The 24,012-nt window shown below is 41.9% G+C and overlaps 1 protein-coding gene across 2 annotated transcripts; it reads right to left on the bottom strand.

Annotated features, from left to right (window-relative positions):
• Nucleotides 1–9,893: 9,893 nt before the first annotated feature.
• Nucleotides 9,894–21,087, bottom strand: cwc15.L (CWC15 spliceosome-associated protein L homeolog). 2 transcript variants are annotated; one of them, NM_001092603.1, is given in 7 exon segments: nt 9,894–10,192; nt 11,264–11,385; nt 15,899–16,006; nt 16,230–16,312; nt 17,878–17,990; nt 20,479–20,620; nt 21,075–21,087. In NM_001092603.1, coding segments are annotated over 6 exon segments (693 nt in total). In that variant the 5' UTR covers nt 20,610–20,620; nt 21,075–21,087; the 3' UTR covers nt 9,894–10,056.
• Between the last annotated feature and the right edge of the window lie 2,925 nt (nt 21,088–24,012).

The following is a 24,012-nucleotide window of genomic DNA, read 5'->3' as shown; positions in this document are numbered from 1 at the left end:
TGCATTGGGTAGAGCTCAGATAATGAGTAGAGGAGAGAATTCCTGGATCAGGATTAAAGAGAGCCCATGAATGCAAGTTATGAGCACAATGTCGATGGAGTAAGCGTGGGACTAGCACATTCCAACCAGGCAGCACCTGTTCACCAGTAAAACACATGGTAAGACATTACTTACATGTTTCACATGTCGCCACTCATCTGCCTGCTTCATTCTAAGAGCAAATATATATATTAGTAAATGAAATCTATTCAAACTGTTTCATTATCCAAACACACATCTAAAGCTGGGGGTTTCATTGTTGGCCCTCTATGTCTACAGGTTGGGCATATTCTTTCTATAGACATGGAAAAAGATATGAATGGCAGGAGTTCATCATTCCATTGTCCTCCAGTACAAAACTATCAAGAACAACCCCACACAGAAGCCACAGATACCGAACCAAAGTTTCTTGCATTAGCAGCAAATCCTATTTTGTAGTTAGGAAGACTTCATACCTAACGCTTTGGATCTTCTTTCATTGGCCAATGATAGTTTGGTTCATTTTTGGGTAGGAAAACATTTGAAACATAACCAATAAGGACACCACAAAAATACTGGAAAGCAGAGGAAGACTGGAGAACTCTTCAAACTCTGTTCTTTTTGATGAGGACACATCTACATTAGAGTGAGACCCAAACGTATGAGGAGATAACCAGGTTGCTGCTTGCTACACAACTTTAAAAAGATGTGCCCATCCACTGGCCAAACCAGGACCCCTACAGTTGAGTGTGCCCTAATGAATTGTGAAGCTGGCGTATTTGCAATAGGCTGTCCTAATTAAAAAATAATAAAGTGGTTTTGGAAGCTGATGAGCCATTCTTAGCCCATGACAAATAGCTTGTCCAAGCTTCTGATCTCCTTTGTAGTTTCCACATCTGGCTAGATCCAGACAATGCAGTCTGACCTCCATCTCTGATGTTGAGTTAGCCATAAATAAAGGAAGACGTTAGTTTTGTTTGAAATCATCACTTTATCAAGAAGAAAAGAGTTGAGAAATGCAAGGTTGAGGGATCCAGGTTGGAGCTTAGCCACCCTATTGGATTAGATACCACAAAGATAATTATGGTTTGGGTTCAAAGGGAGAGTAAGTTAAAGCATCCAAAACCATTGATAAATCCTATCTGGAGAAACACTGACCTCTTTGAGGGACATCACATATTCTGTTCACGGCTCTGAAAAATCTCATAACTAATGGGTGCATCTGGTTGATGGCTCGAATTTTCATTATTCTAGGACCAAAGCCCCTTTCTCGAGCAGACTGATAGACTCCTAGAATTTGGGCTATTGAGATAGTTACCATTTCTACCTTATTTGATTTCCACCAACTCTGGGATTTCTTTATGGACTTTTCTTAAAGACAGAAGTTTGCTATAATATTAGTCCATTGTTTGGTATCTATATATGCTCCCACAACCTTGGATCCATTTGGCTCTTTTTCCTGTCCAAACAGCAACTATCAGGTTCTAGTGGACTGAAGAACAGCTTCTCCCTAGCCTAACAGGGTTTTGCTCTAATTCCCTACATTCACTTTTAGTATGAGGAGACAATTTGCCATTGGTTTTCATTTTTTATTATTTGTGGCTTTTGAGTTATTTAGCTTTTCATTTAGCAGATCTCCAGTTACCAATTTCAGTTATCTGGTTGTTATGGTCCATATTGCCTTAGCAACCATGCACTGATTTGAATAACAGAGTGGAATATAAATAGGAGCGGACCTGAAATGAAAGCTAAGTAATGAAAAGTATCAATAACAATACATGTGTAGCCTTACAGAACAGTTGTTTTGAAGATGTGGTCAGTGACCCCCATGTGTAAGCTGGAAAGAATCAGAAGAAGAAGGCAAATAAATTAAAAAGTATAAAAAATAAAAAAACATGGGCCCGCCCCCTCAGGGCCCCCCGGCAGTCCGTGCGCCACTGAGAAATGCGGGCTAATGCGGCGGTACGGAGGGGGGCGGGGCCCGGCTGCGCGTCACAAACCAGGGCCCGTCCCCCTCAACGAACGCTACTGAATATATAACATGCGGCAGCAGAGAAACCAGTGCAATTAGCATCAGAATTTAATAATCAGCAAACCTGTAGCATCAGCTTATATTACAGGGGAAGCTCATTTTCTGCTGGATAATTAGTGACGAGCCCTAAGCTTAGCTTCTCAACAGCCAATCAGAGCCCACTGAGCATGTGAGTGTCACAGACACTTTCCAAGATGGTGACCCCCTGTGACAAGTTTGAAGTCCTGGATCATTGCTGCTATTGACAAGCTGAAACTTTAGCCTCGTGCAATAAGTTCAGTGTATAAATTAAAGGGCATGTAAAGTCTAAAATAGAATAAGGCTAGAAATGCTGTATTTTGTATACTAAATATAAACATGAACTTACTGCACCACAAGCCTAATCAAACAAATAATTTATGCTTTCAAAGTTGGCTTCAGGGGGTCACCATCTTGTAACGTTGTTAAACATCTTTGCAAGACTAAGACTGTGCACATGCTCAGTGTGGTCTGGGCTGCTTAGGGATCGTCATAAACAAAGCTGCTTGAGTTCTGCATGTCTGGGAAGTAAGGCGGGGGCTCCCCCTGCTGTTCATAATGATTAATCAACTACGTCAAAGTCATCCCATAGCACTGGCCAGATATGGGATGACTTTGATGTAGTTGGCCAACTTAAATACATTGCAATATATGGACAAACAATCCCTGTTTTGTTTAAAGGGTAAGGCATTTTTCAGTAGCAGTAGCACAAAATGTCATTGTCTTAAATATATTGATAATGGGTTGAGTGCAGGGGACTCTTGTATTTGCACCCTGCATTTATTAGAGATCCATTATTCCAGCATTCCATGACCTGGAAACCTTAACCTAGCTTTAAATTGCACAGTGACTCCCAGCATTCATATACACAGTGACCCAAAGCATTACATTTTATGGTACAGCGACCCACAAGATTAAATGACACAGACGTCACCTTAAACTGCACAGTGAAATAAAGAATGGTGACCTAAGAGGCATGGTGATTTTCCAATCCAGGGGATATAAAAATTAACTTTTCTGGGCTTAACTTGTCCTTAAAATTACTGTGACCTCCCCAACTCATCTCATTCCAATATAGCCACCATCCAGCCCTTTACAGGGGTTGTCTTTAAATCTTTAAATTCATGTAACCCTTTCGACACCCCTTTGTCGGTGTTTCACTCCATGTGTGGCGCTTACCTGATGGCACAGGACAAACCTGAGTCACTCCGCAGTGGTATTGGGAGAAACTGGGTACCTGGTACTTACTAGCGCAGTGCCTCCACCTACTGGGATCTGGGCAGGATCAGAGTGGGGGCCCGGGGCCCACCACGGCTGCTGCCTCAAGGCTCCCCTCCGGCCTGCTGCTGCAATCGAGCATACGGCAGGGAGAACTTTAGAAGCGCAGGTGTGGATCTGGGCCAGCGGGGCCCACAAGAGCTGGGGGCCCACCGGGTTTTTACCTGGTGTCCAGCCAGCCCAGTCCGACATTGGATCTGGGAATGCACCTATGGGTGGCCCCACTAGGATTACAGTAATAATAAACACACAGTATTGGTTAAACTGAATAATTGTTTATCTAAAATAAATGGGCAACTAATACATGTAGCACTCCTAACCGGTGGCAGTAGGGCCTCACTAACTAATTGCTTGCCACCTTTTCTCAAAGTTTTTACCGGCTGGTGGGGGCCCTGGAACAAAAGGAGCGTTCCGTGATGCAAAAGGGGGCAGATCCACTTTACAGTGATGCAGAAGGGGCGGAGCCATATTGTACAATGGTCATAAGGCCGAAAAAAAGTGAAGTTCTAAGCGAATTGGGGGTGTTGGCAGGTGCTTTACCACCTATTATTATTATGGATTATTGGGGTATAAATATAAATATTGGGGACAGAACTTAATAAGGCTTGGGCAGAGAGATGTGGGGGAGGGACTTAATTAGGCTGGAGCAGAGATATGTTGGGGAGGGACTTAATTAGGCTGGGGCAGAGAGATGTGGGGGAGGGACTTAATTAGGCTGGGGCAGAGATATGTTGGGGAGGGACTTGGGCTGCTATTGCATAGCTCTGCTTGTCTCATGCTGACATCTCCATGTTATGCTAATGAGGAAGTACCTTTTGGCAATACTAAAGCTGTACGTTTCACATATGAGTGATATCCCTGCAGTGAGCACCAACCATTTGATTTTCTGGTGTTCTAACACCCTTAATGTGGGTAAGGTCTTAACATTTCACGTGCTAACATTGGTGTGGTTCAAAGTGGTTGTGGTTTTAAAAAAGAAGTGTTCAATACTGACTTCCATTATCAGTCCACCACTATGTAGGCCAGAAAAATTCTGGTCCTTGGTACCACAGAAGGATCACGCCAGAAGAGGGTTATCCAGGTAATGGAGCACTTGAAGTCCTTGTTGATGTAAGGCTGCAGCCAGAGAGACCAATTATTTGGGAAATACCCTTGGGACTGGTGACACGCCAAAATGAAGGGCTTTCAACTGAAAATGTTGCTCTTCCACAATCCTCAAAAGGCTTAAATTGAGGGGATGGGTTGGAATATGGTGGTATGCAACTGTGATGTCCATGGTGGTCATCTTATGCCGCGGAAACAATGAGGATTTTATTCAAGACTTCATTCTGAATTTCCTAAACTTACTACAGAGCTACAATGTCTCCATTTCCCTGAAGACTTTCTCGTTCAAAAGTAAATGAAATGTGTTCCTTTGCCTCCAGAACAGGAGTAATCAACCAATTGAAAGCATTCTTCTAATACTCCGGATTTCTCTTTTCCAGTAGTAGAAGATGAGCAAATGAAGCTCTTGGTCTTGAATTGTAACGTTGTTTGATCACTTTAAGAACTCGTTGATCTTCCCCTTATTCAGAGCCTCTCAGCTGGTCCACCTTCAGGCATTTCCTCTCCCTTTGGATTATTTAAAGAAGTCTGATGGCAAGAACCTTGTTCTTAGTTAAGGCCAGACCAAATGTTACACCTCAAAGGGGTCTTGAACCAAAACTGTCAGAAAACCAATGGATTCATCTAAATGCAATATTTTTGTACATAGAAGTTAGAAGCTAAATAAGAATTGTCTAATGACAACTATTTGTTTTTATATAAAAGGCCAATTCAACTATATCTAATTCTGTTCATAAAGGGGCAGATTTACATAGGGTCGAATATTGAGGGTTAATTAACTCTTGATATTCGACTGCCGAATGTAAATCCTTCGACTTAGAATATCGAAGTCGAAGGATTTACCGCAAATAGTTCGATCGAACAATTAAATCCTTCGATTCGTTCGATTCGAAGGACTTTAATCCATCGATCGAGCGATTTTTCTTCGACCTAAAAATTGCTAGAAAGCCTATGGGGACCTTCCCCATAGGCTAACATTGCACCTCGGTAGGTTTTAGGTGGCGAAGTAGGGGGTCAAAGTATTTTTTAAAGAGACAGTACTTCGACTATCGAATGGTCGAATAGTCGAACGATCTTTAGTTCGAATCGTTCAATTCGAAGTCATAGTCGAAGGTCGAAGTAGCCAATTCGATGGTCGAAGTAGCCAAAAAAATCATTCAAATTCGAAGTTTTTTTTTATTCTATTCCTTCACTCGAGCTGAGTAAATGGGCCCACAGTGTTAATTTATTTGAATGTGTTTTATGTTATATTTCAATTATTATACTGCATGTATTGTTTCATAAAATGTTATATGGCAGCTAGTAATATGATTATAAAAACGACCATTGCAGTCTTATCGCTTAATCTATCAGAATAATTTTATAATGTGTTATTTTATTGGAAAATTACCAAAATACATGAGAAGAAATACAAACACCAAGGAGATAAATCACAACAACATAAAAGTTACACCAGCTGCTCCATCAGGGATTCGAACCCTGGTCACAGCCCCAGAGGGGATGCAGTACTGACCACTATACTAATGAAGCTCTGCTTGGTGAGGCTTGTCAGGAAATGTCCTTGTACCTGAGTGAAGTGATGACATCAGCAAGGTGACAAACAGCTTTAGTTTGGCTTCCACAGCACATTTACATGGGAATGAGAGGGGAATGTACATACAATACACACACAGTAGATCAGTAATGAGTCAATGGGAGAGTCTGCTAGTGACAGAACTGACAGTTTGCAGATGGAGCAAAAGAGTTTATATAACATGTCAATACTGGAGAGGGACAGGCAGGTTGTGGGTATCTGGAGTACAACTGATGCAGAGTTGGTGTATGTTTTTTGGGGTTAATAACGTCATATGCAGATTGTGAATATGTTTGTTGATCGCTGGCATAAATGAACGTTTTAATTTAAAGAATCTCACCTTTACATTAACTTTTAGTATGTTATAGAATGGCCTGTTCCTAACAACTTTTCAGTTGGTCTTCCATTACATTTTTTAATGATTCGCCTTCTTCTTCAGACTCTTTCCATCTTTCTAATGGGGGGTCACTGACCATGCTCTGTAATGCCAAAAATGTATTGCTATTGCATTTGTAAGGCATTTGGGGAGATTGGTCGCCGCAAAGACGGGGAGATTAGTCGCCAGGCGACTAAATCTCCCCAAATGCCTTACCTCTGTCTTGCGCCTGAGGCATGGCACGCGCGACGATTCGTATTCCGAAGTCACCTGAAGTTTCCTTGCGAGGAATATGTATAGTATATTTAAATGTACGGATATACATTTAAATATACTTTATTACAGTATTAGTACTGATGGTATGAACACAGTGCTTATATTATTGTTTTTAATATGGTGTGCTCAATTCTGTATGGCTAAACAACATGTAATAAAGACTGCCTTTTTAAAGGAGAACTAAACCCCCAATAAGAAAAGCCCCTACCTACTACTCTAGATAGTCCCCTCCCCACTTCTCCCCCGTATACTTAATTACCCCTGAAAGTGCCCCTAACACAGTACTCGTATCAGTACAGAGAAAGTGCAGCGGAGCTCATGGGCGCCATCTTTCGGCTCTTTGGTATTCTTCCGTAAGTGAACGCCGTATTGGCGCATGCGCAGTTGGAGCAGTCTTCCAGTTTGTAGCTTGCGCCAAAAGTGCCGGAAATTGCAGAAGGGAAGGGGACCTGAAGAATACCGGAGATCCGGAAGATGTCGCCCATGAGCTCCACTGCACTTACTCTGTACTGATACGCGAGTACTGTGTTAGGGACACTTTAAGGGGAAGCAGGGGGGGGGGCTATCTACAGCAGTAGGTAGGGGCTTTTCTTATTGGGGGGTTTAGTTCTCCTTTAACTATCCAATGGTGTGGTTCTGTCCCGGGCCAGATTTACATAGCTGGCGCCCCCATCCCTCCCTTTTACTCACTCAAATTTTCACCATTGTATGCAATGGGGATTGGCACAAGGAAAATTAAAAAAGATATTGTATCTCCTGCGCATCTCCAGTGTTTTTGAACCAATGTGGATGTGGTTGGGCAGCATGCCGCCCCCTAAAATCCTGCTAGGCCCGGGCCTTGTTGGCCTCTCCACAAATCCGGGCCTGCTTCCATCTAGAGGAGGATGCTGAGAGTTGTAGTTTGAATATGGAAAATGCTGCTGGCTGATTGGTTGCTACAGGTGACTAGACCCAGAGCAAATTGCGCACTGGATATACAGCTGCACATCTGTATTTCTACTGAGGAGTGAATGGGGCAATTGGGTATCAGAAGATGCTGCAGTCAGAGATGGAATGGGAAAGGACAGTGGCAGGTTATGCTTCAGGTCTACTCACCCCATATCCAGATATTCTGGAACAACACTTAGGGGCAAATTTATCAAAGGTCAAGGTGACTTTTCGAATGAAAAAAATTCGCATTTCGAACTATTTATTGTGTACTTCGACTAGGAAATAGTCAGAATTCGATTAGAATTTGTAATAAATTGAAAAATTCAAATATCGAAATTTATCATGTACTGTCTCTTTAAAAATTCGACCGACCAATCGCCATTTTAAACCTGCCAAATTGCTGTTTTAGCCTCTGCGGGACCTCCTAAAATTTGGAGTCAATTGGTGGACTTTGAAAAATCGACGTTTTTTTGGGGGGGAAACCTCGAATCGTATTCGATCGAATGCGCTATTACATCGATCGGAACGATTAGAATTCGGCCGAATACGGACCTACTCGATCGAAAACGGAACTATTCGACCAAAAAAAAAAAAAAAAAACCAGACTTATTTTCAGTTGGTCTTTTTAAATTCGAATTTCGAAGTTGTTTCGATTCGAAATTCGACCCTTGATAAATATGCCCCATAGTGAGGTTTGGACTTCAGACGAAGGCTGTAGAATACAGTCGCACTCAGCATTGTTTTCTAATGGGAGAATGAATAATAAATAAGTAAATGGGTGATGTACAGGCGGCACGTGGCACTTTGATCTTGCACCGCACTGTCCTGGGAATGGAGCCGGCGCGGAGCAGACGGAACCAAATATGAATTTTAATGAACCCCCAGACACTCCGAATTCTCTTTTTGTTCAAGGTCAGATGAGTAACTGTAGACACACTGTGCTACACTCAGACACAACATGAACCAGATGGGACAACAGAGACGCACAGGAGAAATGACAGTTGACTAGAGGAATGTCCTGGGTTTATGTACTTCCCTGTCCCATAGTCAGGATTATTAGTTGCTGACACACCCAGGGCCACTGCCTTCCCTACAGGGGGTGTGTGCCATACAGAGCATGTTACCGTGTGCTTTAAAAACATTGAGTGCTCAACACCGGCTTCCATTGTCGGCCCTCCACCACGTCCGGCCCCCGGTACCACTGAAGTTGGACAGGACTGCTCTGGGGCATAGTGAATAGAGCAACTATCCTGCCCCGCGGTGCCCTACACTGATAATATGTAACACTAAGAAAACATCAAAGATAGAAGGCGCACATTCCCTATTAAAAAATCAAAAAACTACAAAAAGTAAATGTATGCGAGGTGCTAATCCTATAGGAGACTACCCATCTGTAGTTTCCAAAAAATCATGCATGAAACCAAAAAATAAGGAAAGCACACTCTGTAAATAAATGAAACCGAATTACATGCTAGTTACCCCACATGGCAACAGCATGTCGCCCCCACGCGTTTCGACCTACAGAGGTCTTCATCAGGGGCACAAAAAAATCAAAAAAAAAGCAGCCTTTTTTTAATTTTTTGTGCCCTTTTGTGCCCCTGATGAAGACCTCTGTAGGTCGAAACGCGTGGGGGCGACATGCTGTTGCCATGTGGGGTAACTAGCATGTAATTCGGTTTCATTTATTTACAGAGTGTGCTTTCCTTATTTTTTGGTTTCAATATGTAACACTAAGGGCTGAACAATCGTCACAAAGTGTATGGGAGGCTCTAACATAAGTGGGATTCGGCTGCTAAGGGGCACATGCTCTTTATAAAGCACAGTAGAAAGAATCCCGGAAACCTACACAAACTAATGGCAACTCTTCTCATATTTGTAGGGATCCACCGAATCCAGGATTCGGTTCGGGATTCGGCCTTTTTCAGCAGCATTCGGCCGAATCCTTCTGCCAGGCCGAACCGAATTTGCATATGCAAATTAGGGACGGGCAGGGAATTTGCGTGACTTTTTGTCACAAAACAAGGAAGTTAAAAATGTTTTCCCCTTCTCACCCCTATTTTGCATATGCAAATTAGGATTCAGTTCGGTATTCGGCCAAATCTTTCACGAAGGATTCAGGGTTTCGGCCGAATCCAAAATGGTGGATTCGGTGCATCCCTACAGATTTGCATAAAATAAAACAAGAGTTTATTAGTGGTCGTTTCAAGGGCAGAATGGGCAGCACTTTTATACAACATTCAGAAACAAATCAGAACACACACGGCGGCAGAATGATTGAAACAGAAAAGTAGAAAACAAATGGAATTTATTGATGAGCACACAAAGACAAGCAATTAAGAAACATGACGGTGCTGAGCGGGATGAAGGGGAACTCAGAACAATGACTAGTCCAACTAAAGTCCTCCAGCCAGAAAAGGAACCAGTCTTCCAAATGGAGCACATAAAACTGTACTACTTGACGTACTTTTCCATAAACTTCTTGTGGAATTCAGAACGTAAAGTGTCATTCACAAATCTCTTGTCTTGTCTCTTTTTCATTTCGTCGACTCCCTTGGCACAGTTCTTAAATACAACATCGTCGTCCCACCTGAGACAGAAGGGAAACCAGTGTTAGAAGCCCTTTAGCAGTAAAGTGTCTCCAAAGATGCCCCAGTAGCTCCCCATCTTCTTTTCTGCTGATTCACTGCACATGCTCTGTGCTGCTGTCACTTACTGAGCTTAGGGACCCACTCACAATATACAGTACACATAGAATAGAAATGTCACAATATAAGGCTGATTAGTAATTAATACAGATAATTACTACATGGCAGCACAGAAACCAGTGCAATTAGCATCAGAATTTAATAATCAGCAAACCTGTAGCATCAGCTTATATTACAGGGGAAGCTCATTTTCTGCTGGATAATTAGTGACGAGCCCTAAGCTTAGCTTCTCAACAGCCAATCAGAGCCCACTGAGCATGTGAGTGTCACAGACACTTTCCAAGATGGTGACCCCCTGTGACAAGTTTGAAGTCCTGGATCATTGCTGCTATTGACAAGCTGAAACTTTAGCTTCGTGCAATAAGTTCACTATATAAAATACGACAATTTTAGCCATATTAATTTTTAGGGTTTAGTTCTCCTTTAAAAGGCTGCCCAGTACTGATGAAAGCGCTTTATTATAGGGATGCACCAAATTAACTATTTTGGATTCGGCCGAACTCCCGAAAAAATTAGGTGTGGGAAGGGGAGAACATGTTTTAGTTCCTTGTTTCGAGATAAAGTCATGCGATTTCCCTCCCACCCCTGCAAATGATATCCTTATAAACGATACTTAGTGAGGTCATCGGTTATAATCGCAGCTTAGTGATGTCATTTCTGTCACGTGACTCACTGAAACTTGTGTATTATAATAAATAAAGTAGCCCCTGTTGAAATATGAGGATATTAGAAGTGACCTTGGAGTTCCATGACCTGTATAAAAACAGTTATATTGTCGTGGAACTCCTCGGTAACTTAGAATATCCTTATATTTTACAAGAGAGGGGACTTTATTCACTATATATTGTACTTGCCTATTGATGGCTGGTGGGTAGAAGGGTACAAGGCTGCGGGCTGCGTAACCTGGGTAAACTCCGCTCAGTTACTACACAATCCAGTGTGACTTGCATTACCTGCGTTTAACTTTAAAGCTGGCTTGTGATTGGGCAGCAGGGCCTGTGAGGTTCAGCAGTGGGTTTCCACTCAAGATGTTCTCCATGCGGATTCGCTCCTCTTCAGCTTTCTGTTCCAACTCCTGTCAGCAAAAAGCCATAGAATGACTTAGAGGGGAGCTTTACCCTTAGGTTAACTTTTTTTTTATTAATTTTTCAAAAACATTTTTAAGGAGGGAGAATACAGAAAGCAAAAAGGAAAAGGGAGGGGTAAAAAGAAAAATATTCTTAAAGATACACTTCCTTAATGAACAAATGACATTTTATGACAGCATTTTTTTTTTATCCTTATAAATTAAATAGAGGAATAGTGGTGGGCAAATTTGTCCCGTTTCGCTTCGCCACGAATTTGCAGGAAATTCTCGAAACTGGTGAAAAATTCACACCACATTGGGTGCCAGCGTCAAAGTTGATGCCTGGCGCCAATTAAAGTCAATAAGCGTCCGTTTATTGTCCGTTTACCATCGCTGGCATCAATTTTTTAAATTTATTTGCCGGCAGCGAAACTGACAAATTGGCCGCGAATTCACCCATCACTATAGAGGAAATCTTTCTATCAAATTCTCGAGTATCTCTTCTTTTTTTTTTTTATTTAGTCTACATTATAACATCTAACATAGTATTTCTAACTCTTTATAGTGATATTATACAAGACTCTACCTTTTTCAAAAAGGATAACCAGGGTTCCCAAATTTTCCAGTATATTTTACTTGTATTGTGTAATATATGCGTCATCTCTTCCATTTTTCTAGTTTCCGCTACTAAGTGTTTCCACAACTTAAGGATACTTTCTTCCAGGGTCTTGGAATCAGAGATATGGGCTTGTGTACCTGTATCTCGGTCGCATCTCCAGCATCTATCTGAACTATTTGGAAATATTTGTTTTAGTTTAGCTGGGGTGTGGCGCCATCTAGTGGCTGATTTATAGTTCATTTCCATTATTAGTTGCAGCTCTAGATGATTTATGTGAATCAGAGAATCTTATCCCATGTTATGGGTGTCATTGTTATATTAAGATCTCTTTCCCATTCCTTATGTGCTACAAAAATATTAGACAGTAATAATTTATATATTATTGAAATTGCTTTATTTATGTTATCCTTTCGATCTGATAGATCTTCCCATTGTTAGTGGTCTATTCCAGTCTGCTGCCTTACTTTTGCGGATAAAATTATATTATTATTATTATTATTAACCTTTAGGTTAACTTTTAGTATGTTACAGAATGACCAATTCTAAGCAACTTTTCAATTGGTCTCCATTATTTATTTTATATAGTTTTTTTTCTTCTGACTCTTCCCAGATTTCAAATGAGGGTCTTTGACCCCATCTATAAAGTAAATACTCTGTAAGGCTACAAATGTATTGTTATTGCTACTTTTTAGTACTCATCTTTATAGTTAGGTCCTCTTACATTCATATTCCAGTCTCAAATGCAAAGCAATGCATGGTTGCTAGGGTAATTTTGACCTTAGCAACTAGATCACTGGAACAGCAAAATGGAAGAATTGCTGAATAAAAAGCTAAATAAGTCAAAAACTACTAATAAAAAATGAAAACCAATTGCAAATTGTTTCACAATATCACTCTCTACGACGTACTTAAAGTTAACACAAAGGTAAACAACCCCTTTAACACATGCAAAGGTACAACTTAGAAACAGGAGCGTTGAACTCATTGAGGGATTCTCAGGAACTGGCTGAAGATTCTCTCTAAAGCAGGGATCCCCAACTTTTAGAACCCGTGAGCAACATTCAGAAGTAAAAGGAGCTGGGGATCAACACTAGCATGAAAGATGTTCCTGGGTGCCAAATAAGGGCTGTGATTGGCCATTTAGTAGCCCCTATGTGGATGTCAGCCTACATTGAGGCTCTGTTTGGCAGTGCACCTGGTTTTTATACAACCAAAACTTGCCTCCAAGCCTGGAATTCAAAAATAATCACCTGCTTTGAGGCCACTGGGAGCAACATCCAAGAGGTTGATGAGCAACATTTTACTCACGAGCTACTGGTCGGGGATCACTGGTCTAAATGATACATATCAAGGCAACTTCCCCTTTAGATTTTGCCCTCTCAGTCTCGTTGGTAAGTGCACAAGTATAAGTTTCAAGTCAGTATTTGGGTCAGACTGATTGACAGGCAGAGGCACACACTTCTCTTGGCGTCACACAATATTTCTATTGCAGCCCAAGGCGTGTGTTTAATTATGCATTCGGCCACTGCAAAGAGAATAAAGAGAATCCGCAATCAAAGAGCCCAAATGACGTCCTCCTGATAAATCTGCATGTTTCTTCAGCACCGCGCCGATTCCTATTCCCTCAGCAATTTCCGACAAATGCAAGGAGACTGAGATTAATAGGGCAACATTTTTACACCACCCTTAGTCTGCCAGTGCATTGCTTTACATTCTGATGGGGTTCAAGGAATTAATAAAAAATAAACCCACTTAGAATATTGAAGGAACAGTGTTCTTTTATGAAAAGGAACATTCAACTTTATGTCCGAGGTTTGTGTTACTATCTCAGGGTTCCTATTGTATCTCAAAGTTGTTCAGTTATATTCCCATATTTATCAGGATGGGCTGTAATTGTTGTGTCTCCGGAAGGTTTTCTTGGGCCAAAAAGGACCAGTAACACTAACAAATGAAAGGGTTTTGTATGAATGGTTGCCCTGCACTGGTTAAAGGAAAACTATACCCCTAAAATGAACACTTAAGCAACAGATAGTTTATATCATATTGAAAATAAAAAAGTTGATCCAGAGGAAGGCAAAACCCCCATCTGAAGTCTCTCCAATTTGCCTCAAAGGGAGAAAAAATCCTTTCTGACTCCAAAATGGCAATGGGACCAGTCCCTGGATCAACTTGTACTATGAGCTATTTCCCATAACCCTGTGTTTATAGCATTGCTTCCTGAGAGTTTTTAGATGGTGTCTATGCCAGTACATGTATGGGATCTGTTATCCAGAAAGCTCAAAATTACGGAAAGGCTCCACTATAATGAAATAATACAAATTTTTAAAAATGATTTTATTGCACTTTTTCTGTGCAATAATAAAACAGTAGCTTGTACTTGATCCCAAGTAAGATGTAATTAATCCTTATTGGAAGCAAAACCAGCCTATTGGGTTTATTTAATGTTTACATGATTTTCTAGTAGACTTAAAGGACCAGTAACATCAAAAAAAATTTTTAAAAAAAATTCGTTAGTACACAACGAAAAAAAACACATACACAAATTATACTTTAAAAAAGCAAAGTCTTTATTAAGAAATAATTACAGAAACTCTGCTTCCTGTCTTCTACAGAAACGGCGAAAGGGCGACCATCCATTGAGCGGTGCTTGATTTCTCCTCCCTGGCTCTCTGCTGCTGGATCCTTCAGCTGCCACATTCTGTGTTTCTGTAGTGCAGCGGCGCTTCCAGCAGGAACTTGAGGCGGATCTGCGGTGCCGGTGTTCCTATGGGCCATGTTCTCTCTATCACTGATGTAACAGCTCAGGCCCTACCAGATCCCCCTCCGCCCAGGGAGGTGAGTCCAGGTCAGTTCCCTGTAGGGCGGCTGCGTGGCAAGTGGAGAAAGAAGACTTGGAAGGGGGCGCCAAGGTATTTAGGGGGGACCGGAGGTATTTGGGGGTTCTCTTCACAGTTTGCTGGGACAACCGGTAGCGCGTCCTAGAGCCCTCGCAGCTGCGCGCACCCGCTGCAACTGTTTCCCTCTGGCGCTTCGCAGCTACCGACAAAACTACAAGTCCCACCATGCATCCGTCCCATCTGCTGGGCAGCTTCTCCCAAAGTGTTACCGGCAGTGGGACGCAGGGACTTGTAGTCAGCTGGATGCAGAGCAATGAGAGAGAGAACATGGCCCATAGGAACACCGGCACCGCAGATCCGCCTCAAGTTCCTGCTGGAAGCGCCGCTGCACTACAGAAACACAGAATGTGGCAGCTGAAGGATCCAGCAGCAGAGAGCCAGGGAGGAGAAATCAAGCACCGCTCAATGGATGGTCGCCCTTTCGCCGTTTCTGTAGAAGACAGGAAGCAGAGTTTCTGTAAGTTATTTCTTAATAAAGACTTTGCTTTTTTAAAGTATAATTTGTGTATGTGTTTTTTTTCGTTGTGTACTAACGAATTTTTTAAAAAATTTTTTTGATGTTACTGGTCCTTTAAGGTATGGAGATCAAAATTACAGAAAGATCTGTTATCTGAAAACCCCCAGGTTGTGAGCATTCTGGATAACAGGTCCCATACCTGCACCCGACATTAACACGCCCTTCACCAACTCGCCCCACTTCCTGCTTCCATTTTAAGGCATGTGCCGACCCACCCAGCCATCACAAAAGGGACGGGCCAGGAGGCACGCGTCTTTAAAAAAATCAAGCAGGAAGTCGGAAGCCGGCAGTTCTTACTGGCGGGGAGAGCAGGAAGAAGAGCTCAACCCGCACCCAAATGGATGTGCAGGGTCGGCATGAACCCAAATGACCTGCGGGTAAATCCGCGGTTCCGACGGGTATCAGGGCTACCTGCAGATCACAATTAGAGAAATATGTTACTGTTGCAGTTACATTGGCAGCCATTATACAGCACAGAGGTTTCCATACCTTCCGGACTTGCTCCTCTGCCCGCTCCTTCTTAATTTTCTCTAGTTCAGCAAGGAGTGCAGCGGTGTCATCATCACTGTCTTCATCAGAGTCTTCATCTGCATCTTCCTGCAGCCCAGGGAAACAAACTCTTTATTTGCCATTCTATCAAAAGCAGGTGCCGAATTATGGGAAATTACACACTGTTTTTACATCAGTGTTAAAAATATAACAAAAGACACAAACCATGTACCACAGTAGACCATAAAATATGTTGTGTGCTTTAACAACACACAGCAGTGACCCAATTTAAAACTCAAACAAGTGTTTAGGTAATTAGTGCTCTGCTTACATCTGTGAGTGGATCATCTGCATCTAGGTTTGCTGCTGGAATCTGATCTAGGCGAGGTTTCTTCGACACAGAAGACGTATGCTCTAAAATAAAATAAGTAAAAAAAGATATTGGGTTTAATACATGCAATATATATAGCCTACCTTTTTTCAATAATAATTGAACTTTAAAGACCAAACAGCTATGGGCTCATATGCAAGGGTAACTGCATAATTTGATGCAATGAAATGCTATTTTTAAAGGAACAGTAACAACAAAAAATGAAAGTGCTTTAAAGTAATAAAAATATAATGCAGTGCTGCCCTGCACTGGTAAAAGTGATGTGTTTGCTTCAGAAACACTACTATAGTTTATATAAACAAGCTGCTGTATAGCAATGGCGGAAATTGAAAAACGGCTATATGGCACAGGTGAAATAGTGGATAACAGATAACACCATTAGACAGACAGAGCTTATTTGCTATCTGCTGTGTAACCTGAGCCTTTTCTCCTTTGAATAGCTGCCCCCATTGTTACACAGCAGCTTATTTATATAAACAATAGTAGTGTTTCTTAAGCAAACAGCAGTTTTACCAGTGTAGGGCAACACTATTATATTTTCATTACTTTAAAACACTTATTTTTTGACATTACTGTTCCTTTAAGGTGCAAAATACTAGGTGCATGGATGCAAGTAAGCCATCAAACAAAACACCTGTTATTTCCATCACTTCATCAATGTTGTGTTAATGTATTAGACAAGTCAGTTGCATGTGTAGGTACAACATTAAAGGGAGCTCTGGAAGTAACACATTAATTTGCAGCTAAGCATCATTTCCAACATTAAACTTTATATACATCCCAGACACAAGTGCTAAAACCCTAGAGGATTAAGTATAGCACCCTTAGTACTTATTCAGTAATCACTTGTGTCTGAGACATACCTAGGCTCTGCACCTCATGCCCGATTCAAAATCTGGTGGGAGGCGCAGAACAGAGGCCCTGAGCATCCAAGGCACCCTTGTCCTTAACCTCTGCTGTAGGGCTCCTGTGCACCCACCAGAGTTCCCTAATATGAGTGCTTAAATGGTGTACGAGTTATAGGGGAGGGGGACTCCTCCTCCTGCTTACCTCTCCTAAATACAGGGCTGACAAGTCTAGGTCCTTGCACTGCATTTTGGGTAGGTGCTCAGTTATGGAGCAGGAGTTATGGCTTTCTGTGCTTTGCACCCAGCCTGTAGTGAGTATTGACCTCTAGGACTTTTTGCTGTTTATACGTCTGTTAATACTACATGTGAACAAAGTTGACCCCAGGCTGAGCTCTCCATAAGGCCATGGGCACACATGCTGAAGGCTCTGGCTGTTGGCAACCTGAGTATTTTTGCAGGCTGAGAGAAGTAGATCTGCTTAGTGCCCCTGCTCCATTCATTTAAATCCGATCCGCTGAGGACAACCCTAATATGCAAAAGGAGGCATCTCCAGGCTCTCAGCTTCAGCTCCACTGTGTGTAAGTGCACGCACACTGATCGGATTAAAATCAATGGAGCAGAGGCCCTGAGCAGGTCTGCTTCTCTCAGCCTGGAAAATTACTCACATCGGCCAACAGCCAGAGCCTTCAGCCTGTGTGCCCATAGCCTAGCGTGGTCCTTAAAGTATGGGGGAATCCTACCTCTTGTTGGTCTGTCTCTGTTCTTATCTCTGACAGCAACACGTTCTCTTTCCTCAAGTTCCCTCCTGAAGTCACGGCTTCTCACTTCCTCTGGGGCATCCTGAGTGGTCTGTCTAGAGACACAGCAAGTGTTCATAGTGTTAGAAAACATTCTTTTTCCTATATTTGGACTAAATATTTTTCCTTTGCCCACCATAAAACTTCCTTGGTACCCATTAGGGAAGCAGAGTAATAAACAGCATATTCAGCACTGGCTGCCGGTATAGCACAAGAAGTCACTGGTATTGGCTGACACTGTGACAAGATTAACCCCCAGTTACCAACAATTACACAAACTTGTCAGTATTCAACAACCACAGAGATGGCCAGATGTGACAAGTATTTAATCCCTTTCTTTATCACAGGGACAGAATAAGCAATTACGGGTTAATTAGCCATATGCTTTGATTAGATATGCTACTTCAGTTGAATAGACTCTGAAGTGATGCAGAATGGAGATGTTGACTTTTGGTTAGCGGATACCTTCCAATGGCTTGTGGTCATCAGCAAAATCTAGGGACATGAAACTGCAAGGTAAGGTGTCAATATTACTTTCCAAAAGGCTCTCTATTTCTGCTGTTATTCAGTATAAAGCAATCTGCAAAACCACTGAGCTTTGCTTTAAGCAACCAATCTTTTTATTTGCATGCCCCTGTAAAAAGCAATGAGACTAATCAAACATAATACCGTTTGCATTATTAAATATGTCCAAAGGATGGGACTGCTAAAAGAATAAATCAGTGGGTGAATGGGTAAGCAGCATGGGATGATAGAAGTATTATTAATAGTATTTTACATAGATTCATCATCATTCAAATCAGTCCCTGCCAATAGGTATAGTTTTTTTGTTTTGTTTTTTAAAAAAAAAAGCCAATTAACCTGCCTATGTTTTTGGAGTGTTTAAGAAAACCCCCAGAAACACAGGAAGAACCCACAAACCCCTTGCATATAGTGCTCAGCTAGAGTTGAATCTACTGTAGTAGATGGGAATAGATCCTTTAAAATTTGCATTATAAAGGAAAACTATACCCCCAAAGAACATAGGTCTCTATAAAAATACACTGCATAAAACAGCTCAAATGTAAAACCCTGCTTTGTGTAAATAAACCATTTTCATGATAATATAACTTTTCAGTAGTATGTGCCATCAGTTAATCCTAAATAGAAAATTTTCATTTTAAGTACTAAGGGAAGATCCCTGGGACCATATGGTTCACGGTGCACACAAACAAACCAAGGACACACATACATGTTAGGTCACATGAGCCAATTAATGGACAAAGTTCTGTCTTTTACTCCCACACTTCTTCCTGAGGCAGCACCCAGACAATGACAAAATGGTAGCTAAAGACAAGGTAAAAGGGCAATATTGATATATATTACAGTTTGCTTAAGTATTCACTCTGGGGGTATAGTTTTCCTTTAAAGGACCAGTAACATCAAACAAATTTTATTGTTAGTATACATCGAAAAATAAACACCAAGACAAATGAAACTTTAAAATTGCAAAGCCTTTATTAAGAAATAACTTACCGAAACTCCACTTCCGCTCCTGTTCAGAAAAGACGACAGTGAAAAGAAGCTGCACAAGAAATATAGTTGTTTCAGTGACGCTGGGCTGGGGGCTAATTACAAATGAATAAAAAGGACTTCAGCCTATGGAGGGATTGCGCTGTCCCCAGCCCATGATGACTGATACAACTCAGCAAGATGATTTAATGGTGTCGGAGTGTCGCCTTTATTACGGTTCGCTGGGCTGGGCGGCTTTGGGGAGCTTTTAGCTGCTTATATTTCTCGTGCAGCTTCTTTTCACCGACACAATCCTATTTTTATAGGAACGTGTCAGTATCACTTTAAGGCTGCATATAAGACAGGTTGCTGCTGACATTTAATTGCAATGAAAATAACAATACTGTATAATGCGATACAACTGTGCCCTCCCACCATGCACCCGATAGGATGTCTGCACTGTCAATCTTCGGACCCTGGGGCTGTCGGCACTATTAATTTTCAGAAAATCAGCAGGTTAGTTTAGTAAATAGCACTTGCGCTTAAAGGGATCCTGTCATGGGAAAACATGTTTTTTTCAAAACGCATCAGTTAATAGTGCTACTCCAGCAGAATTCTGCACTGAAATCCATTTCTCAAAAGAGCAAACAGATTTTTTTATATTTAATTTTTCTCCTAAAGTGCAGGCACAAGTCACATGACCAGGGGCAGCTGGGAAATTGACAAAATGTCTAGCCCCATGTCAGATTTCAAAATTGAATATAAAAAAATCTGTTTGCTCTTTTGAGAAATGGATTTCAGTGCAGAATTCTGCTGAAGCAGCACTATTAACCGATTTATTTTCTTTTCCCATGACAGTATCCCTTTAACATACTTTAGGACTATTGTTTCAATTGTATGGTTTTACTATGTCTTGCACTTAACAGGACAATTCTATACCTGAAAGTAAAGTCACATTTGACTTCAAAGTTCATATTTGGCACCCCAGGAACATTTTTCATGCTTGTGTTGCTCCCCAACTAAAGATCTCCTGTGCCTTTGCCAATCCCGTACCTGTATTTAATCTTTGTGTGAGACGGGAGGTCTCTGCTGGAATACTGCTTGGACAGCTGACTGAGATCCGACTCCCCTTTGCCTCTGCCGCCCCTCGCGGGTTCGAACGTTGGCCTGGCTGCGGTTGTCATCTTTCACACAACTGTTTCACACACACAAATACAAACACCAGTTCAAAATTGCTGCGGAGCTTATGCAACTCTTTTTTCAAGAGTCAGAAGCAGCAGTGCAGAGAAGAGAAAGGGCAGACAAGACTTCCAATAGCAGATGTATTTACATGTAACTCTCAAACCATTACAAATGACTAGACTTTCACTAGAAAAACATTTATTTGGGGGTTTACATGGCCTGTGTATGACTCTGCTCTCAGATAGAAGTTGATGACGCCAATCATAAGAGTAAATAGGCCACTGGGGCTTCCCTCAGACTTGTTGAGGCCTCTCAGTGTGAGACACGCTGGGCTACAGTATATAGCAGCGCTACAACAGATAGCTTGCCTACGCTCCAAGCCTTAATCCTCTCTCACTAAAATAAGATCACACTCTCCCCACGTGGAGCCTGAACTCGACCTCAACCGAACGACTGATTTCCCTCACCCGTAACAGCGCCTCAACCCCAAATCCCAAGCGATCGGCGTCACAACAATCCCCGGCGATGGTCTCTTTCCACTGGGAAACTTCCGGCGCTTGGTGAACGCGTCACATAATGAAGAGGACGTCGCTGTTGATTGGACGTTGTCAGCGGCCATGTTTGTTGTGGCACTGTATTGAATAATACGGTGTGTACTAGTCAATGTGAAATATAACACCTGACTTAAGCATCATTAAAATCCCTACGCAGGGCTTCAGACTGCTTTGTGCTTTATTCACACAATTTGTGTTTACATAGGAACTCTTGGGCAAAAGACAGGGGGTTGCAAGTGCCACCTGGCTGACAGTTTGCAGTAAAATTGGCATTTGATGCCAGTGTTATGAACAGGAAAGAAATGTAGCAGATATAGGATGGGCAGTTATTTTTTTCCCCCCAAAAATTGGCAACTTCCTGCTGCAAGAAAAAGCTTTAGGGCCTATATATAATATGCCCATGTTTGAGTATCTACACCCATCAGTGTATATGTAATAGTGCAAGTTCGTCGGCTTAATTGCTGCCATAACTTGTCGAAGAGATCACCATTTCTGCTGTGTTATTATCGGTGGTGTGATTGGCAGAGGGTGATAATTTGAGTTTGGAAAGGTTAAGTAAAAGGTGCCTATCGTTTTCTAAGAAAAGCCATGCACTGGGCTGGCATGTTCCTCTGTTTTCCCTATTAATAACATTGGGATGAACCATCATTTTTATTGGCCATGCTGATAAAATACAGGCTAGGTGGCAACCCTACATGTCCCCCAACTAGGGTTGCCACCTTTTCTGGAAAAAAATACCGGCCTTCCTATATTTTTATCTTTTTTCCCTATTAATAACATTGGGATCAGCCATAATTTTTAACGGCCAGGCTGGTAAAATACCGGCCAGGTGGCAACCCTACCCCCAACCCTACATCACAGGTATGTGCATAGCGAGTTATACGCATGCCCCAGCAGCCTACACCAGGAGCCAGGCCCAGACTGGCAATCTGTGGGTTCTGGCAAATGCCAGAGGGGCTGCTATAAGGTCCCATATAAAGTCAGTATTTAGTGGGCTGATGGAGAAAGTTTGGGCCTCTATGTAGGCTGATTGGGCCTCTGTGTACCTGAAATGCCAGGGCCTATTTTAATTCTCAGTCCGGACCTGCCAGTAGGGTTGCCACCTTTTTAAAAATTCTTTGCCCCTTGGTGGGGGCACAAAGGGGCGGGCCATGACGTCAAAGGGGGCGAGGCCGCGCCACGGACGCTAAAAGAACCAAAAGAAAAGCAAAGTTCAAGGGGATTGGGGGCAGGCCGAGGGCTCTTTTGAATAGTATTACAAATTTACCGGCAGCTACATTGCCGGTAAATTTGTAATACCGGCCCCGGCCTTGGCAGGTATTTTACCGGCTAGGCCGGTAAAATACCGGCCGGGTGGCAACCCTACCTGCCAGGAGCTCCCTTCTTGTGCACAGGCCACAGTGCTTGAAAGGGGTCTTTTCTTAGGAAACCAATTTTTCAATCACAAATGATTTATGTTTCTCTCTCTCTCTTTCTATATTTATTTATTTATTTATTTATGGAGGTGACTAAGGAAATGTTTAGTAAGGAGATTTTTCCATTTAAGTTCTCCATAGAGGGACATGTAAAAGACGCGAAGTCACGAAAACAGCCGAAGCCGAAGTCCTGAAGCAGCGCAAAGACCCGAAGTCACGAAAACAGCCGAAATTGAAGTCCTGAAGCGGTGAAAAGACCCTAAGTCACGAAAGAAGGCGAAGTTGAAGTACTGAAGCCATGAGTTCAATTCTACTGAACACCAGTTTGTGTTTTTTTTTTTAATCCCCTGGCCACCAATGTATTATTTTAATATTCTATAGGCCCCTGCCACCAATCTTTTTTTTTAAAACATTTTTTTTGGGCCCCAATTTTTTTTTTTAACTCGTAAGGGGCCCCTTGCCACCAGTTTTTTTTTTTTACATTTTGTTTTGGGGTCCCAATTTGTTTTTAACTTATAAGGGGGCCCCTGCCGCCAATGTTTTTTTTTTTGTTTTTTTTTTAATTATTTTTTTTTCACATTTTTTTTTGGGGCCCCAATTTGTTTTTAGCTTATAAGGGGGCCCCTGCCACCAGTTTTTTTTTCAAAAAAAATGTTTTTTTACATTTTTTTTTTTGGGATCCCAATTTGTTTTTAACTTATAAGGGGGCCCCTGCAGCCAATGTTTTTTTTTTTTTCAAAAAAATTATTTTTTTTTCCAAATTTTTGTTTGGGGCCCCAATTTGTTTTTAACTTATAAGGGGGCCCCTGCCACCAATGTTTGTTTTTTTTTTGTTTTTTTTTACATTTTTTTTTTGGGGCCCCAAGTTTTTATAAACTTATAAGGGGGCCCCTGCCACCAATGGTTTTAAAAAAAAAAAAAAAATTGACATTTTTTTTTTGGGGCCCCAATTTTTTATAAGGGGGCCCTGATCATCAATAGCTTTTTACAACTTGTGTGGGGGGGTTACTTTTTTAGCGCTGATGTCTGTGTGGTCTTTTAACTGCGATGTGGAGTGGAGCTTGGTCGTCAGTGTGGGCGGGGCCCAGGGGGCCCCAAAAATTTTGTTGTACGGGGCCCCGTGATTTCTAATGGCGGCCCTGTTGGTGTGTTTAGACATAGTTATTGAGCATGCACTGGTTTTAATCCTAATACGCAAAGCAGGGCCAAGTTGTTTGGCATGCATGTTGCCGACCCACGCGCAGTTCAATGTGCAAGATTGAGCATGCTGACGACCTGTGGCACACAGCGGTGCGGAGAATTAGCCGCAAGCAGTGAGGGGACAAGGTCCGGAATAGGGTTAGGTGGCAGAAGAGGTACAGTATGTGCTTATCACCTTCCTGACACTTTCACCATGTTGTTGTGTTCAGTGGGTTAATGGTGGTGTAAAGAATGGG

The sequence above is a fragment of the Xenopus laevis genome, chromosome 2L (genome assembly GCF_017654675.1).
Source record: "Xenopus laevis strain J_2021 chromosome 2L, Xenopus_laevis_v10.1, whole genome shotgun sequence".
Classification (NCBI taxonomy): Eukaryota; Metazoa; Chordata; class Amphibia; order Anura; family Pipidae; genus Xenopus; species Xenopus laevis.
Note: the sequence above shows the minus strand (reverse complement) of the source record. Positions and strands in the feature narration are given on the sequence as shown.